General features: G+C 48.5%; 6 protein-coding genes across 6 annotated transcripts; 3 read left to right on the forward strand and 3 right to left on the reverse strand.

Moving 5' to 3' along the window:
• Positions 1–268: 268 nt before the first annotated feature.
• I303_100947 (uncharacterized protein) lies at positions 269–3,264 on the forward strand (the record flags this gene model as incomplete). The annotated part of the gene is made up of 7 exons (XM_018404317.1): positions 269–682; positions 741–1,266; positions 1,357–1,523; positions 1,592–1,893; positions 1,958–2,256; positions 2,356–2,604; positions 2,702–3,264. 7 exons carry the CDS (start codon positions 269–271, stop codon positions 3,262–3,264), a joined length of 2,520 nt encoding a protein of 839 aa, XP_018266971.1.
• A 613-nt stretch (positions 3,265–3,877) lies between these two features.
• Positions 3,878–5,666, forward strand: I303_100948 (uncharacterized protein; the record flags this gene model as incomplete). The annotated part of the gene is made up of 6 exons (XM_018404318.1): positions 3,878–3,995; positions 4,127–4,358; positions 4,481–4,540; positions 4,667–4,886; positions 5,044–5,271; positions 5,517–5,666. The coding sequence occupies 6 exons, from the start codon at positions 3,878–3,880 to the stop codon at positions 5,664–5,666; spliced, it is 1,008 nt and encodes a 335-aa protein (XP_018266972.1).
• Positions 5,667–6,172: 506 nt separating this feature from the next.
• On the reverse strand, positions 6,173–9,619 carry I303_100949 (uncharacterized protein; the record flags this gene model as incomplete). The annotated part of the gene is made up of 2 exons (XM_018404319.1): positions 6,173–7,480; positions 7,589–9,619. 2 exons carry the CDS (start codon positions 9,617–9,619, stop codon positions 6,173–6,175), a joined length of 3,339 nt encoding a protein of 1,112 aa, XP_018266973.1.
• A 1,125-nt stretch (positions 9,620–10,744) lies between these two features.
• Positions 10,745–12,669, reverse strand: I303_100950 (uncharacterized protein; the record flags this gene model as incomplete). The annotated part of the gene is made up of 5 exons (XM_018404320.1): positions 10,745–11,909; positions 12,024–12,135; positions 12,204–12,285; positions 12,361–12,494; positions 12,567–12,669. The coding sequence occupies 5 exons, from the start codon at positions 12,667–12,669 to the stop codon at positions 10,745–10,747; spliced, it is 1,596 nt and encodes a 531-aa protein (XP_018266974.1).
• Positions 12,670–13,331: 662 nt separating this feature from the next.
• I303_100951 (glycine cleavage system T protein) lies at positions 13,332–15,216 on the forward strand (the record flags this gene model as incomplete). Its single annotated transcript, XM_018404321.1, has 6 exons — positions 13,332–13,451; positions 13,540–13,642; positions 13,766–14,289; positions 14,421–14,601; positions 14,691–14,858; positions 15,044–15,216. 6 exons carry the CDS (start codon positions 13,332–13,334, stop codon positions 15,214–15,216), a joined length of 1,269 nt encoding a protein of 422 aa, XP_018266975.1.
• Positions 15,217–15,560: 344 nt separating this feature from the next.
• I303_100952 (uncharacterized protein) lies at positions 15,561–17,201 on the reverse strand (the record flags this gene model as incomplete). The annotated part of the gene is made up of 4 exons (XM_018404322.1): positions 15,561–15,800; positions 15,920–16,057; positions 16,305–16,748; positions 16,851–17,201. 4 exons carry the CDS (start codon positions 17,199–17,201, stop codon positions 15,561–15,563), a joined length of 1,173 nt encoding a protein of 390 aa, XP_018266976.1.
• Between the last annotated feature and the right edge of the window lie 157 nt (positions 17,202–17,358).

A 17,358-nucleotide genomic window follows, 5' to 3' on the forward strand; every position in this document is an offset into this window, starting at 1 on the left:
TGCAGCCAGTCATGCGAGTGTAACGCGTCAAAGGGCTGATTTATGGAAAATTACCAAAAAAAAGACCAAACCACTTCGAAAGGACGCGTCCAAACTTATTGCTGGTTTCTCTTTGTCTTCTTGGCAAGATTATCAACATCATCAAAACTATCTACACAGCACTCCGTAGGACTGGACATCACTCTCTGATCGTCTACACATTACTTGCCGGCCTGTTGTGTCGTGTATTGAGACCCCAGCGGAGCTTGTACTCTGCAACACCCTCAAAATGCCTCGACATCCCATCGCCTTCTCTTTACCGTCCCCCGTCCCATCTTTACCTACGACCCCTCGTCCGGACCCTTCCCCTCTACAGCAAAGCATCTCCAATACCCTCTCGTCGACCGACTACGATCTAGTCTCATTACCACTGACAAATTCGCTATGGCAAGATCGATGGGAAAGGCTGTGTTTACGACCAGTGGACGAAGAAGAAGAACTCACGCCGGAACAGTCGGAAGCAAAAGACAGAGAAAGGGAGAAAGTCGATTTAGAAGCTGATATATGGCGAAGAGATGGTGGACTCAAGCGAGACGAGGTCAACGTCAGTAGATTGGAGGAATCCCAAGCTGTGATCACTACAGCTGCGGAGTGGCTGGAATTGGATAGTCCGGACGAAGGGATAAGATTCGATTCTGAAATCGTGAGTACCTCTTCAATTAAGGAGCTCGTTTATCAGCTAATTGGTGTGCTATGTGCAGGCTCTTCGATCAGAAATGGCACAAGCTTTGTATCTGTCTCTACCAGTCCTGATCATCCCTGCACCGTCCTTGATAAACCGAGCGTATCTACCTTCGTACGCAAGAGCAATATCGAATCTGCTGCAAATGGGAGGACCATCAGCTTTCACCCAAATCTCGATCCGTATACCAATATCCGACCCCGTGGAGCTCATCACTCAAGGTCCCGCGCCTTCTCATTCTCAAACACAGATCCTCCTTCAACAACAGCAACAGCAGCAGCAAGGGGCTAATTCCGCTGGAGGGGGAAACAAGCATAAGCGAATGAGTAGTTTATCTACGCGGCCTACCTCGATGCATCAAGCGCAATTGCAGCAAATGATAAATCAACAGCCATCGAATCCTCAGAACCTGCGTATAGCGTCTGGGGCGAGCTCGACGATGTCAACTAGAAGTAGTGCAGCAGTGACCGGTGATCCAAGTTCGACATGGGAGATGTGGGATTGTATCAGGACGTTGTGCAATTATCATCCTAGATTATCAGTTAGTGAGTATGGACTCTTGGTCAGATCTTGTCAGCTCGTCACCTATGATAAGTCGAGGGCAGCTGCTGATCCAATATTACTGTGCGACACAGCTCTCGACCTCAGCAATCCCTTACCGCCAAGCGTAGGTGCCCTGGCTAGGTGGACAGCAGAGCCAGTCAAATACATTTGGGTACCGGCCGGATCGTTTATACCCAACGCCAAAGGATATCCTGTCCTGAGCAAAGCTTGTCAAGCATTCTTGAGGGGCATGAGCAAGGTAGGCTTGCTTGCCAATCATGAATACATCCTTCATGAATCAGGCTGACGAGTTGTGGCCCGATATAGCAAAATCCAACCTACGTCCTACATGGCACGACTACCCAAAAACACACAGCTGGCGGACCTAATGCCTATCTACAATACGTTCGACATATCACCTCCGCCCCTGCGCCCGCGAATGGACTCCCTCCTTCCGCTGATGAATTCACATCTGGATACGCAGATTACCTGCAAGCTCCCCTACAGCCGCTCATGGACGATCTGGGTAGCGCGACTTATGATATATTCGAGCGCGATCCAGTCAAATACCGCCAGTACGAGGAAGCTATCACACTGGCTCTAAGCGATTTGCCAGCAGATAAGACTCAGTGAGTGCTTGCTCGGGCGAGGAAGTACGGTGCGACGTCGGCTGATTTATCAATGGTTTTCTAGCGTGGTGACTGTAGTTGGAGCTGGTCGCGGGCCTCTCGTGGCTTGTACATTACGAGCATTGACTAGGTCAAATCGTCGCGCGAATGTTTATGCGGTCGAGAAGAATGCCAACGCCTTCATCACCTTGCAGGAACGGAAGGCTATTGAGTGGGGAGACCAAGTAGAGATCTTCTTTGGAGACATGAGGAATGTCGACGTCCCGGAGAAATGCGATATAATGGTGTCAGAGCTCTTGGGCTCGTTTGGTGATAACGAGCTGAGTCCGGAGTGTCTGGACGGAGCTATGAGGTTCATGAAGCGTGAGTCAAGTCTCTCTGCCGCGAAACCACCATTCGCGATCCGCCAATTTCTAAGGTGTCGAGGAAATTTCTGTGTTGACGTGTTGCGATGGTTCGTAGCCACCGGTATATCTATCCCGACCTCATACACCGCTCACGTAGCACCGATATCGTCGTCGAAGCTCTTTCATGATGTGCATCAACCATCCCGTCCGGCGGGGGCCACGGAAACGCCTTATGTGGTCATGATGTCCCAAGTCAACCTGATATCTGGCGATGGAGGCGGTGTATCCGGCCGGTGCGGCGAAAAGGTGCAACAGTGTTGGCAATTCGAACATCCTAGACGGGACTTGATCTTGGATGCTAGCGGTGAGTATTCCACCTATTCTCCAACTGCTTGCTTGAGCGTGTAGGCTCGAGGTTGCCTGTCTCGTGTCAATTGCTAATCTGCATGATTCCGACACAGGCGCACCTCTGACAAACACACATAATACCCGTTCGTCTCGCCACGTCTTCCACATACCGCATGCAGCGACGCTTCATGGTCTCGCAGGGTATTTCGAAGCGCACTTATACTCCAATGTCGGCTTATCGATACATCCAGATAACGCTCATCGAGTCTCCCCAGACATGTTCTCGTGGTTCCCCTTGTATTTCCCACTGAAAGAAGCGCTATACCTCCCGTCTGGCTCTGAGCTCGAAGTCAACTTATGGAGATTATGCGATTCGAGAGGAAGGAAAATATGGTATGAGTGGTCGGTTGAATCGTATCTCTCGGTATCGCAACATATCCCATCATCAGCTGGATCGCTCACGCCCAACGGCTCAAGGCATGTTTCCACGTCTGGAAATGGATTAGGAGGCCAGCCTTCTCCTCTGATGGATGCGCCCTTCTCCCCTGGTTTCAGCTCGAACGGCTCGCATGCGCTTTCACAGCAGAATGGCCCGATGGGAGAATTGAACAGGATCAAGATTGGTCAGACGAGTTTACATAACCCGGCTGGAACGCATTCCTGGGTTGGTCTATAGAGTCAGAGATAGACGTGAAATAAGTGGATGCGGAATATTTCAGGACAAAGGGGGCTAGATATCACCAATGCGTGTGCAGTGATCTCATACGATGCATGATATGGACAATGGGAAATTGATACCGTATGAACGGACCATGGCCACGCCCATCTAGGGTGGAGGAAAAGTGATGTAAGCAGCCAACTCGGGTTGTGGCCATGCCCGAAATAGATATCTCTTACGCGGGTTGAAGGACGTCTTGGCAACCTCGGTCATGTTTATTTGGTTCTTTACTTAATTCTTGTATTTTACAGTGGAGGTCATCCATCCGAAAAGAGCACGACTGTGTGATTGTGTAAAGTGATTGCGTTACGCATTACCCGTTATCCACAGTTCACGTATATAATGGTGGTCATCGTGACTGTGTGCTTATCGCCGAGCATAAGCCGAGGAGAAGAAAAGATATATAAAGGCCTACTGAGCTTTGCTAATCCTACGCACTCGCAACAATTAATCAAACGAATTTATACCTAGAACTTGTTACTTGCTACTCTCACACTCATCTTGATCCGGTGCTATCTCATTCTGATCATCTACAGACCTACCCACCCTCGAAGTGACTATACACAGTGCGATGCCGAACCAATCTTATCCTTGGTCCATGTACAGAGGCCTCTGGAGCATCTTACCTCCTGCTCCTACAGGAGACTATCTGAGGGGGAAGGTGGTAGTCATTACAGGGGCGAATTCGGGTGAGTCCTCATCATACTGCTTCCTTCCTTCTTTGATTTTCTGACATCTTCATCAAGGGACACAGGCGCAAGGGAAAGATGCAATGCTGATCATCTGAATTTCTACCTGCTGCCTGCTTCTGAACGAACAGGAGTCGGGCTGGAAGCGACCAAACAGCTGGCTGGTGCCTCGCCCGAGCAACTCATCTTAGCTGTCCGAGCTATCGATCAAGGCGAGAAGATCCTGAAAGACCTCCAGAAAACTTACCCGGCTGTGAAAGGGAGGGTAGTCCCTCTCGATCTCACTGATCTGGGAAGTATAAAGGCGTTCGCAAAGACGATGGAGGAGTTTGGGAGAGTCGATTTGTTGATTAATAACGCAGGGTGAGTAGACTGGTTCCTAAGACACGAAAGATTGCCAATCACCCTTCAACAATCACCTTGATCCAATATACAAACTGATTGATCGATTTGTCTTTCCTGATTGTTCTGATGGTTCACTATAGGATCAACCCGAATTTCGGGGAAGGGCCTTACAAATCGACGAAAGATGGTTATGAGAGAGTGTACGTCTCATCGCCATGTCGTTCTTCTTGGTCATTTTCGTTCATCTCAATCGTATATCTAAATGCCTTCGAGTGTTCTATGGCTGACTCTCCCTTCGCATCGCCGCGGTTTTGTCTTGTATTCAGATTCCAGACAAACGTTCTGGCTCCGCTGTTGACTACGATCCTCCTCGTACCTCTTCTCCGCAAATCGGACGATCCCAGAATCCTCTTCTCAGGCTCAGACACACATGCGCAAGCGCCCTCTGACCGAGTACAACGTGCGATTGACAATGGTCAAAGTGTGGTGGCGGCGTATAATGACGAGGAGACGTATTATAATCCGACGAGGTATTACGAGTCCAAGGTATGTGTAGTACCACTTCACTTTGGATATCAACAACTCCCATTCCCATGGCCTGCAATGTCCCTTGTCCTCTCAGTTTCCTTACTCTACCATCACATGGCTCTCAATTTTAGTACTCCTCTGGGACCCCGAAGCTGATGTTCGAATTTATTCTCAGTTCTTACTCCAGATGATCACTCGAAGCTTGATCAACAGCTTACCAGATATGTCCATTATCAACGTGAACCCCGGATTGGCAATGACCAACCTAGGCAGGGATTTCAGATTTGGTCTCTCGTTCAAGACGGCGTACGAGATCGGGTGGTTCGTCGTCAATGCCAGGAGCGCAAGTAAGGCAGCTCGGAATTTGACTAGTGCGGCAGCGTGGAAAGGCGGGAGTCAAGATGTGAGTGTGTACTTTTACTTCGAAGGGGGTCGCGTGGTCGTGTGGAAATGTGGTCGTGGAAACCCACAGCAGTTCTCCATTGATTTGTGATGTTCCCCCTCTGTCCCTTCTCCCTAATAACCCGTGCCTCACTCCAACGATCATTGATAACATCGAGAATCGCCCATCCTTTCGTCATTCATTTGGAAATGAGCGAGAATGAGGACAACAGCTGATGATGCAACTTGTTTGTCTGTAATTCCCAGTACTGGTCAGAATGCGTCCCTACCCCATCGGAAAACCTGTACATGTATTCGGGCAAAGGGGTAAAAGCCACGTCGGTGTTTTATCAGGAGATGTTGGAGGAGATCGAGAAAATCAGTCCGGGATGTCTAGGTGCAGCGAAGCTAAGCTGAGCTGAGCTCATGGCTAAGCAAGCCTGACCGCCTCATCGCTTAATCGCTATCTACACTGTAGCGTGGGCAAGTCTTGTATCCTTCCTGTCAGCTCATAGAGTTCATGTCTAGTCAGCTTCACATCTCCCCTGAAACCTGGTTTTCCTTGTCTGTTACCCGATCGGTTAGAAAGTCCAAGGATAGATTGTATATATGTATATATTCACATCTGGAAGTAAAGCTATCACTCGTCTGCCTAGGATTCTCTTATTCATATGTGCCGCAGCCAATTTCATTATTCATTTGTACAACAATCAAGACTAAGATGTAGTTCTAGATACCATATCCAGCAAGCATCTCTTGTGTTAATTTCAGGCTTCCGATCTACGCAATACAACTTGATCTCCATTTCTGGCGAATATCTGACTAGTCGATTCCTTCATCTAGCCGGCTCGATGACGATAACTGTATATAGTAAGTCCTGCAAGAGTCTGTGCCGAGCATGTGTTGGGTATGATCTGGCTGAACTAACGATCCTCCTCATCCCCTTCTTCTTGTCCATCGTCTTCCTCCTCTTCGCCCAGACCTACATCCAATTCATCCCATTTCAGTCTGACTTGATACGCCGTCAACCTATCTCCCGCTACCGGACTTAGCATCTGCCTCAGAACCTCCCTTATCTCCTCGGAGACCCTCTCGCGCCCATCTAAGAAAAGCATCGACGGACTTCCGTCCGCGTATGCTTCATTCAGGACTTTGCTCGTGTTGTTCTTGTAGTACTCTTGATCATCCGCGCTGATCTGGTCTGACGTCTGTCCGAAAGTATCGCCGTACGCAGAGTGATCAGGAAGGCGTATCGAGGAAGGTGAAGTCGGAGTGGGTATCTGGACAATTGCTTTCGGTATTGACATGTCCTTGTCCATATCCGTATTCATATTCATATTCGCATTCGTCGCCGGAACTGATGTCGAAGTACCGGATACTTGCGCTTGCTGTTGTTGCTGTCTTCTAAGGGAGTTGGCTCTTGATATGCCGTAAGTAGGACTGACCAAATCAGAAGCGAAATCGTCCTCGTCAGATAATAATCTAGTCACGGCATCGTACGCCATTCCCACACCAGCTGTAGAACTGATATTGTTCGATGATGATGATGTCGTTGTTGAAGCACTCGTAGTCGTAGTTGCGGTTGCGATAGGACCTGATTTAACCCAATTGGCATAAAGTTTGACTCCCGATGGACTCTCGCTACTCCCCGCCTCATCTGATGCTCTGAGACTCTCGGCTGAAGTCATCCTTTTCAATTTCGGTTTAACCCCATGTCCATGGCTGTACGAGGGTACCCCATGTAGATCCACAGCAGCAGCTAAATGTTCTCTCGAATAACTAGGTGGAACTCTGAGTGATCCCGTTCGTCTGACCCCGCCAGTAGGGATCGAACCTGATGGATATCCTGCTCCGCTGATCGAAGTTGAAGAGTATCCGCGCCAAGCTGAAGGGTACGGACTACCAGCAGCGGTGGAAAGTCCATCTTCGTTGCCTACCCTCTGGAATCTTTCTCTTTCTTCGTACGCCCATAAACCTCCTTTCCTGACGTGATGCATCATTTCGACCGTCCGTATGCCGCGGAAGGGTTCTCTGCCTGTGAGACACTGGTACAGCGTTGCACCCAGTGCGAAGATGTCCACGGGAAAAGAGAAAGTCTGGTTGGGGTCGACTAGCTCGGGAGGCGAGAAGGGTAAGGTGCCCAAACCCAGTCCGTCGGTCGGCGGATGGTCAGGATGGATGAGGAGGGACGAGCCGAAATCGGATAAGCGGATATGCAAGTCGGCGGTGAGCTGAGAAAGATGAACAAATACACAGGAGTTAGTATGAGTTTCTTGCTTGCTAGATTTGATTGTCGCTTGCATCGTCGCCGGACGAATGAGAGTAATGAAAACACTCACAAGCAGATTCCCAGGCTTGACATCCGCATGTACCACGCCTTTCCCATGAACCCATTCCAGAGCTTCCGCACCTTCCCTCGCCCATCTCTCCCATAATCCTCTTCCGACCAACTGCGGGCTGGTCCTGAGCATCCTATCGAGCGTTCCTAACGGCGCATGTTCTAGGAGAAGGACTAGTCGAGAGAGGGAAGGTTGATATTGGTGTTGAATCTGCGACTGCATTTGATCGTACCGCGCGGATTGGGCTAGAGAAGGTAAAGATGGATAAGAAGGTAATGTACCTCCATCCCCGCCGGGCGGTAAAGGTGCATGAGCAGTAATTATCGTTGATGATCTCTGTCGTCTCAGATCGCTTGGCATGGTCATACTATTACCAACATTGCTATTGCCCTTCGAAGATTCCATGGTGGTTGTACCGGTGAGTATGTCCGATGAAGACCTTGCGTGACTGGCATTGGCATTGGCATTGGAGTTGGAGTTGGAATTGGCGGGGAGCGATGGAAAGCCTTCGACGTCCTCCTTGACAGCTATGAGCTTCACGACGTAGACGCTACCGCATGGTCGTCGGTAACTACGACGTATACTATCGTCTGATCCTGCTGCATTAGATATGATGGTTTGGTGATTATCCCTCAGAGGGGAGACGGCTCTTTGTCGTTGTTGGCCCCTTCTAGTACTGTCGTACCTCTCGACTGAAGTTGACGGACTAGGTTTTCTCGATGATGGTCCCGCCAAACGATTCAGGAAGAACGCTTCCCTCAATCCCATAGTCTGAGACTCTCTATCTGGCGCCAATCGTTTCGCTGCGCACAGTCTCCAACTTCCACCTATCAGCCCATCACCATCCTCGTTCACTTCCATCTCCTGTTGTTGGTGTTGTTGTTGGTGGTTTTGTCGTCGTTGTGGTCTTCTAATTGACCCTGATCTACTCAATAAGTCATTCGCATGATACCCATGATATCCATGTGGCCCCCGCCTTTTCCGCTTGTACGAAGCAAGGTACGCCCTAGCATACCGTCCCTCTCCAAGCAAATACGTCGAATTCGGTAAAAGGCGCAATTCAATATCGTCCGATGAAGGTGGTAAGGGCGGTTTCCAGCCTTCTAATCCGGCTGAACCGCTAGGCGGCAATTGAGGCGATTGGTGGAGAGGCGATAATGGATCTGTATAGCTGTCTGTCGATCTCTGTCTCGATGACCCAGCTGATGGTGTACCGGTATTTGCACCTGATACTGATACAGGCGATATTTCCTGACTGCTGCTGGGATTCGGGATGAGAGGCAAAGGAGGGGGGACTTTACGTACGTTGACGCTGATACTGGATGCCCTCGACAGATTCAGTGGTGAAGGCGCGAAAGAGCTCACCCCGCTCGGTTGTGCGTTGATAGAGCTCACCAACCGAGGAGCGGGTGGGGGAGTAATCGTTTCCGAGGGGGTATCGAAGAATGAGGAAGTTCGTGGTGAAGGTGAAATGTCGTTCTTGTTCACAGTGGGGAAAGACGATTTCGTATTTAGCGTGACTCCAAATTCGTCTACTCCAATTCCTATGCCTCCATTTTCAGCCGAAGCTGAGGAGTTATTCTTTGTGTTATCTATCCCTTCCAGATCCATCTTCAAGCCAATCTCCCCCCTCTTCCGCATAGGCGAAGAAGGCAATGTATTCGCATGTGCTAAAGTCCCTACACCTACAAATCCACCACTACCGGTACCGGTACCAGTCAAATCGAAGATCGAGTTCAGGCTGCCCGAGCCGGACGATGCCGGCCTCTTGCTTGAGCCTGCGGTGGACGGTCCGGCAATGGTGAGGGACGAGCCTGCCAGAGGTCGAGGAGGGGGTATTTCAGGTTGCCAGGAAGTGGTGAACAGGTCGTTCCGCGAAGAGGATGATCGAGGCTTGCATGCATCGTGAGGTGTTGTGGGCGCAGAAACTGATGATACTGCAGTTGAAGATGATGCTAGAGACGGTGAATGTAGTATAGAGTGATGCTGATGTTGATGTTGGTGCGAAGGAGTGTCGCGCAAGAGCGACATTGTGAAGACGCTCTTCTCCTATGAAGGGGAAATCGTAGTAGGCAAGCAGATCGACGCGATGAGGAACTGTGTTAACGGATGAATAGGTCGACGGGCCAGGTTTCTACGAGTCGCGATAGCGTAAAGCACTGCACCTTTGCAGGCAGTCTTCTCTTGGTCTATCTCTGTGCCCGTATGTATCTTGATGTTCAGAGTTGAATTGGATCAGAGGATTGACTTTATCGATTGTTGTTGTATGTATCGTAGTGAGCCCCAACGGTCCGATTGAATCCGGAAGCAATTTGATGTGCAGATAGTTCAGGTTTTCAAAGGGAGGTACGGATCATCCCATCAACCATCAACCATCAACCCTCACTTTGGGTACAAGGAACAGTAGTGCCTTCTCAATGATGATAAGTAGTTGATGTAGGTAGACGCAGATGATGTTTTGGGTCGAAGTCAAAATGTTGAATCTATTTTCTAAATCTGTATCTTGGCTTGGCACCGTATGTGTACTACGAATCCAGCTTAAGGTTACTAATGCTGATCTGTCGGGATGCGCAGATCCGTAGTCACAAGGCTATGATCTCCCGAGCAGCGTTTTGACTTGGCCGTAGTCTCAATCTCATGGTATTGATGACGACGAATAGTTGCTCCATGATCTTTTGGGTGAGTGACTGGTTTGACTACTAGTCTGTTCATGCATCTCACAGACAGAGACAGAGACAAAGTCCGAATGAAACAGCCAAAATCGTAGCGAGATAAGATAAACTTCCACATTGGGCAATAATCGAGAACATTAGTTTTACTCTTTACAACCTTAGCTCCATCAAAAGTGGTTTTGGGATGAGCCTGGACCCAGCATATGATAGATGATGATCCTGACTGATGACTGAAATTGAAAAATTTACATGATAATCGGAAACACGATGAATACGGTAAATGACCCGAGCGGTGCTACCTCTTCGGTCATGTATAATTCGACATCATCATATATATGTATGGCGGACTCACAATGCCGTCTCATCAGGACCAATAACATGATCGTCAACGTAATGCATACCATACAACTATATATGTCTAACCGACCAGACAACGGCGATCCACCTATCCTAAACATCATCCTATGAATACCTAATACTCATACTACCTACCACTCCGGACTTCTCTCAGACTGACAGAATCCGCACTACTCCGCAAATTATCCACGGGGGGCGACTCAGGTGGACTCAACGTTAATCTAGCTTCCCTTTCCATCTCATCCGGTATATGCCTGGTAGTGGTAGTTCTCGCTTCTGCATCTAGCGTTACCGTCGATGGGGAATCTATCGCATGCGCGCCGCCTTCTTCCCCTTGACTATCCTTGTCATTGCTAACATCTAACCCCGAAAAGGGCGAAGTCGAAGGAGTCAACGACGGACTTCTAGTCGGTAGAGTCTCAGGCGAAGGTGCCAAACTCCTATTTCCTCTGCTACTACCCCTGACATACAACCTATCCTTACTATGACCATGGCCAAATCCACCATCTATACTTGTACTGACATTGCTACCACTGATACTCCCACTCTCCAGATCGGTCTGCGCGTCGAAGAACACCGTCGAACTTGATCGAGTGGACGAGGAGATATCCGATACTTTGTTAATCAGCTTACTCCACAGATTATCTCTATCTTTGTCTTGCCTGCTGCCGCCAAAATCGTTGATATTGTTGCTGTTGTTGTTACTGAGGGGTATCTTCGATTTGATAGGTGATCCAATAGGTGAAGGGGTTGCTGAGCCGTAATCCCGTTGCGCCTGAGTAGAAGTTAATAGTGGTGAAGACGGTATAATCACCGATGCGCCATTACTTTCTTTCCTATTGAGGGGGTTTATGTGAGATTGGGAATTCTTGTTTCGGCTGACTTCTCTCGACAAGGGTCGATTATCACCAGATTCTAAGTCTCCAGAATACCGGTGTCGGTGTCCATGTTCATGTTGATCTTGTTCATGATCATGGTCACCATCGTCAAATCCTCTAACACGTCTATATCTCCCTCCCCCTCCTCCATGATGGTCATTGTCGTTGCCATCTTCGTCCTCGTCCTTACCGGCTTTGATAACTTGATCGACCAAGCAGAATTGCACGACATTCATGACTAGCGGGAAGATGGCCATGACGAAAATCACTTGAGCTTTCGGACCGAGAAAATCGAGCATATTGTGCGACCACGTAATCAACGCGCTCGAGATCCCAGGGAGGGTCAGAGGGAGAAGGACAAGTAGTTTCATCGTGATTATTGACATCAAATAAGGGGCCAGCTGTTTCCACCAGCTAAATCAGAGGACAAAGGCATCAGCAATCATCATTTGTTCCCACCAGACGGTATTTAGGCGTGATGGATGGCTATGACATCAGCTGACGACTATGAAGGTGACGACAACTCACAAGACTGGATGTGGTGGATGTCCATATTGTCCGCTGATGAAACCCTCATATCCTAAATAAGTCGAAAAATACCATGTGTAGGTTTTCAAGCTGAAATAGATGATGCCGACGCCTGAAAGTCACGACCTTATGTAAGCTTGTTTAGCTATGAGAGCCGACTATTTGATCAGAGTAACGCACCTATAGTGGTGTCTATCAAGACATTAAGAAAATACAGCGAACAAGGATTGTTGTGAGCTACATTAGCTACTACGTCTGATATCTAGCGTGTGTCTATGTCAGCTTCCGGCTTCTCAAATCTGCCGTGGGGGCGACATCTGGGGAGTGACTGACTCACCAACACGTTCAGGCCATGCACAACAGCTTGACCGGCCAATTGTTTTCCCACGTCATATATCCATATCCGCCATGATCGTTTCCTCCGTTCCAATTGTCTCTTGACGACCAATGATAATATCACAAATACGCCCACTGTAGACGGGTCAGCTGAGATTACCGCAGGGATGGTTGATTACGATTACGGAAGAGGTGAGAGTGACTCACTCAGGGCTTGTACGACCAGTCCGGTCGTCCCGAGGAGCTTGCATCGATCTTCGTCTGTGTGAGGGGGAAGTGGAGGGGGTGAAGAGGGTGGCGGACGGTCCATGTTGCTCCGCCGTCGGCTAGAATATATGAGGGGTTATATATGCAGGGGAATGACTACTGGACACATGAGAAGGTTGTGTGAAGGGTGGAGATGAGAGGTTGAGAGCTCTATGAAAGGATGTCAAAGATGCAGATGTGCTATGTATGCTATTTTGTCGTCACTTGAGCCAAGAACCAAGCCTACCTTACTTTGCACCGCGTAGGTCGATCTCAGCTTCATCAACCGGATGATTCACCCGGAATAATTCCACCTCGTGGCATCTGTACTTTCATCTGTCCAGAGAGCAGAGTTACGTAAGGTATAGGATAGATAAGGAAAGCGCGCAAGCTTAAATCTGTTCCTGGCGTTGAGTGATTGTTGGAAATTGACAAGGAGGATGTTGGAAAAGACCGAGAATCAAAAGACGAATTATTGGAAACCAATCAACATGCAAGAGGTATCTAATATCCGTGAAATGGAAATCAATAGCAAAGCCAGCACTAGCAGGACGAGCATATAAAATACTCATATATATACCCTCAGCGCCCGAAGACCAGAGGAAGGAAAATACCTTTCCCCCCTTTCATCCCTTCATCCTCCGTTCGACCTTGGGACTTGAAGTACCAGCCCGGCCAAACAAATAGGTAATCCATCTTCATCGTCTTCATCAATATATTATCAAAATGATCGCCCTTCGACCCGTCCTGCGATGTTCGCGCGGCGTCACATCCGCTGGAGTGTCTAGACAAGGCGTTCTTGGCTTATCTAGGGGGTTCGCTACTTCCTTACGAGTATCTGAGGAGGTATGTCGAATCCCTGCACTGTACTGTGTCCGTCAATGTTCAACCTTATCAGCTCACTTGATGTTACTATCATTCGTCTCTTTGATAGCCGCTCAAGACTCCTCTATACGATTTTCACGTGCAGCACAAAGCTAAGATGGTTCCCTTCGCTGGATGGAGTATGCCCTTGAGCTACGGCGACGTTGGCCAAAGTGAGTGCTCCCCTCTTCCCCTCTTGACGGAATTGAGATCCACTTCGAAATCCCTCTTCTCTCCTATGCACCCACACAGCCTATCACAATGACCAATCAACTAATCCGCCTGTCTGACTCTAGTAACCGCGCATAAGCACGTCCGAGCTTCTGCCGGTCTATTCGACGTCTCCCATATGCTTCAACATAACTTCACGGGTGCCTCCGCACAAGATTTCCTCTTATCTCTCTGTCCCTCCTCTCTCGCTTCCCTCAAACCATTCACATCCACCTTGAGCGTCCTATTGAACGATCAGGGCGGTATAATAGACGACACCATAATTACCAAGCACTCCGACGAGGCTTTCTACGTCGTCACTAATGCTGGACGGGCCAAGGAAGATAAAGAACATATAAGCCGAGAACTAGAGAAGTGGAATAGCGCTCATCCCGGACAGGAAGTCAAGTGGGAGACGCTTGATGGATATGGACTCGTAGCTCTCCAAGGACCAAAATCGTCCGATGTCCTCCAAGGCTTGATCGCGGATGGAACGGATTTGAACGCTGTCAAATTTGGACAGAGTGCGTTCGTGGAGATCAGAGATGGGGATAGTAAAGTCAGGTGCCATATTGCCAGAGGAGGATATACAGGTGAAGATGGCTTCGAGGTGAGTGTCAGACAGCTGAAATTCTTCCACCAATAATCATACAAATACAATCCATGTCAAGTCAAGTCCACGATACGGGTAAAGCCGCAAGAGCTGATCACGGACTGTTGAAACGATACACCATCTCCTAGATCTCTTTACCCCCTTCGAATGCCGTATCAATCACGAACGCCCTGACCACCCACCCGGAGGTCGAATTGATCGGTCTCGGCGCGAGAGACTCCCTGAGGCTCGAAGCTGGTATGTGTCTATACGGACACGATCTAGACGAGAGCGTCAGTCCTGTCGAAGCGGGCTTGAGCTGGGTTATTGGTGAGTCCGCTTGCTTGTTTGATTTCGAACAAAGTCGAACGGAGAAGGGAACCAGCTGACCAGATGATAACTTGTATTGTTGCCATCAGGTAAAGATAGACGAGCCGAAGGTTCTGAGCCTTCTTTCCCTGGCAAATCACGGATCTTATCTGAATTAGCGAGTGGGCCGTCCAGACGAAGAGTCGGCTTCGAAATTACCGGGTCGCCCGCTAGAGAGGGATGTAAAGTGTTTGATTCGACGGGGTCCACTCAACTCGGTGAGTCTAAATTTTTAAGTCAACAATGAAGTCATATCCTACTCCCTTTCTTCAATTGAAGAAGCGTTGGAAACGGAACACAGCTCTGTCCTTGAGTTCGAGTTTGATCATGAGTTTACTTTGAGATTACACTCAATGATAGTCTATTGAATATTGGGCTGATGTGGTATTTGCTCCGTTGTTAGGCGTAATCACCTCCGGTATCCCGTCGCCTACTACGGGCAAGAACATCGCTATGGGCTATATCGCCAACGGGTCGCACAAGAAGGGCACGGCGGTGATGATTGAAGTTCGAAAGAAGATGAGGGAGGCAGTCGTTACTCCTATGCCATTTGTACCTTCTAAATACTTCAAATAGGCTTCTGTTCTCGTTCTCGGTCTCGGTTTTCGGTCTTACAGAGTGAGGAGGGCAAGGTCGATGTGAAGTTACGGTATGGAAATGAGGGGCAAACGGGATTAGTATAACCTGTGAAAGTTGTATAAATATACAGCCGACACGCAATGCGATAGACTGCGATGCGATAGACTGCGATGCGATAGACTGCGATGCAATACAATATTGGGCAATGCATCTACATATGAGATTATATGACTCCCTATAAGGTAGAACGTCTCCCACCGACCTTATTCGATTTATCTCCTCTCATTCCAATTCTGTCAGACAGTAACAAATAGCAGACAATCACTCAATCACTCAATCACTCAATCATCATCCTCATCATCATCATCAACCAATACCCCTCGTCCAAACTCCCTGACCCTTCCTCGGAGCTTGACAACCCCTTGTCCGAGTGTACAGCTCATCCCGCCGCCCCGTTCGCTCAACTGCGTCGCCTGTATTCTCAGACTCTTGGGATCTTTACCTTTCAGATGTTCAGGAAGGAATCGGGTCGCAGGAGAGGAGAGGTAATAATTTGTCAAGTACGTATGGGCTGATCCGGTCTAATAAGGGAAAAGAGGGTCAGTGAAATGCAATCAACATTTGTCATGACACGCCAGATGCGGATATAATTGCAATTGCAGATCAGATAGAGATCACTGATATGATACAATACACTCACTATGACATCTTCTTGAATACCTATACCCGGCGCAAACATCCTCGATCTGATAACCAGCGTGTTCTCTGATATCGATTGGGATTCTTCCGATTCCGCAGACATTTGCGTGACTATGATCTGTCCAGAGGCTATATCTCCCTATTTCGCATGATCAGGCATACGTTAATCACAATTAGTCAGTTAGTCAATGAGGCAATCAGCCAATCGGTTCTTCTCGTCCCGTGGCGTCCCATCTCGGCTCGTAGCCTTTACTTCCCGACCCAACAGATGCGACACTCAATAATGAAATGAACGAAATATCCGAGCCGAGATGGCAGTAGGGTATAGTAAAATGACATGGGTGAAGCCAACTCAACACAAACAAACTGAAATCAAACCAACTCACCAAAGCCTTAATATCCACATTCAATCCTTTCAGCCCCACATGCCCTTTAAGAAGAATGATCAAACTCTTCTTATCTCCATATTTGAATTCCGAAATATCCAGTATATCTTCCTGCTCATCCTTTTCTTGCCCTGCTCCTACCCCCATTCCCAATCCCAGACCTAGAGCGTTCCTGAGGGCATCTGCATCTGGATTTGTACGCGGATCACCAGTTCCAAGAGTGGATATGACTTCGTCGCTTAAATTAGGTAGTTCAATCTCAACCTCCTTGCAAGTCCCACTAGAACTATCACCAACACCCTCACTACAACCATCGGGCAGTAGCCTTCTCGACTGGAATTTCCCAGCTATTGGATTCTCATACTGAATGATCTGTAGCTCCGGATATTGTCGAAAGAGGATATAAGATGTCGAGATAGTTCCGTGTCCACATAGAGCCAGTTCCTACGAAGCGAAGAAGATACAGTGTCACTTCGTCCTTATGCAAATTCGATACTCGAGGAAAAGGAAAAGACGGTGACTCCGATTCAGACGAAAGGGACTCACCGATTTAGGAGTGAACCACCTAATCATCCAGCTCATTTCCCTCTCTCCTCCTCCTCTCCTTTCCGAATTACCATCATCTCTCCCTCCCTTCTTTCTTTCGACTGAGGCAGCAACCATAACACTGTCGTCGTCATCGGCGTGGGCGTGGGCGTGGGCGTTGGCGGGATTCGGAGCAATATGAACCGTAGCTGTATAATTGAAATCCGCCGATACCTTCCTCAGATAATCCTCATCCAACCATCTCGGATCGGTCGTCGAGGGGTAAATCACTAAAGCAGCTTGAGATCCCTGTCCTGATTCAGGCGCGAAAGCTGATAAGACATGGAATGGTAAAGGAGGTAAATCTGACATCTGATCGTTCATTCCCCTTGAAGTGATTTGTGTTTCCCCCTAATCTGTCTTATGTGTTTGCTGTCCCCAATGGTACAGAGATGAGACTTGATTGTTGTTGGACTAGAGCCGGTCTATAATATGCTTCCTTGAGACGCAAGTAGTTCAGCACTGGAAA

Source organism: Kwoniella dejecticola, chromosome 1 (genome assembly GCF_000512565.2).
Source record: "Kwoniella dejecticola CBS 10117 chromosome 1, complete sequence".
NCBI classification, from domain to species: Eukaryota; Fungi; Basidiomycota; class Tremellomycetes; order Tremellales; family Cryptococcaceae; genus Kwoniella; species Kwoniella dejecticola.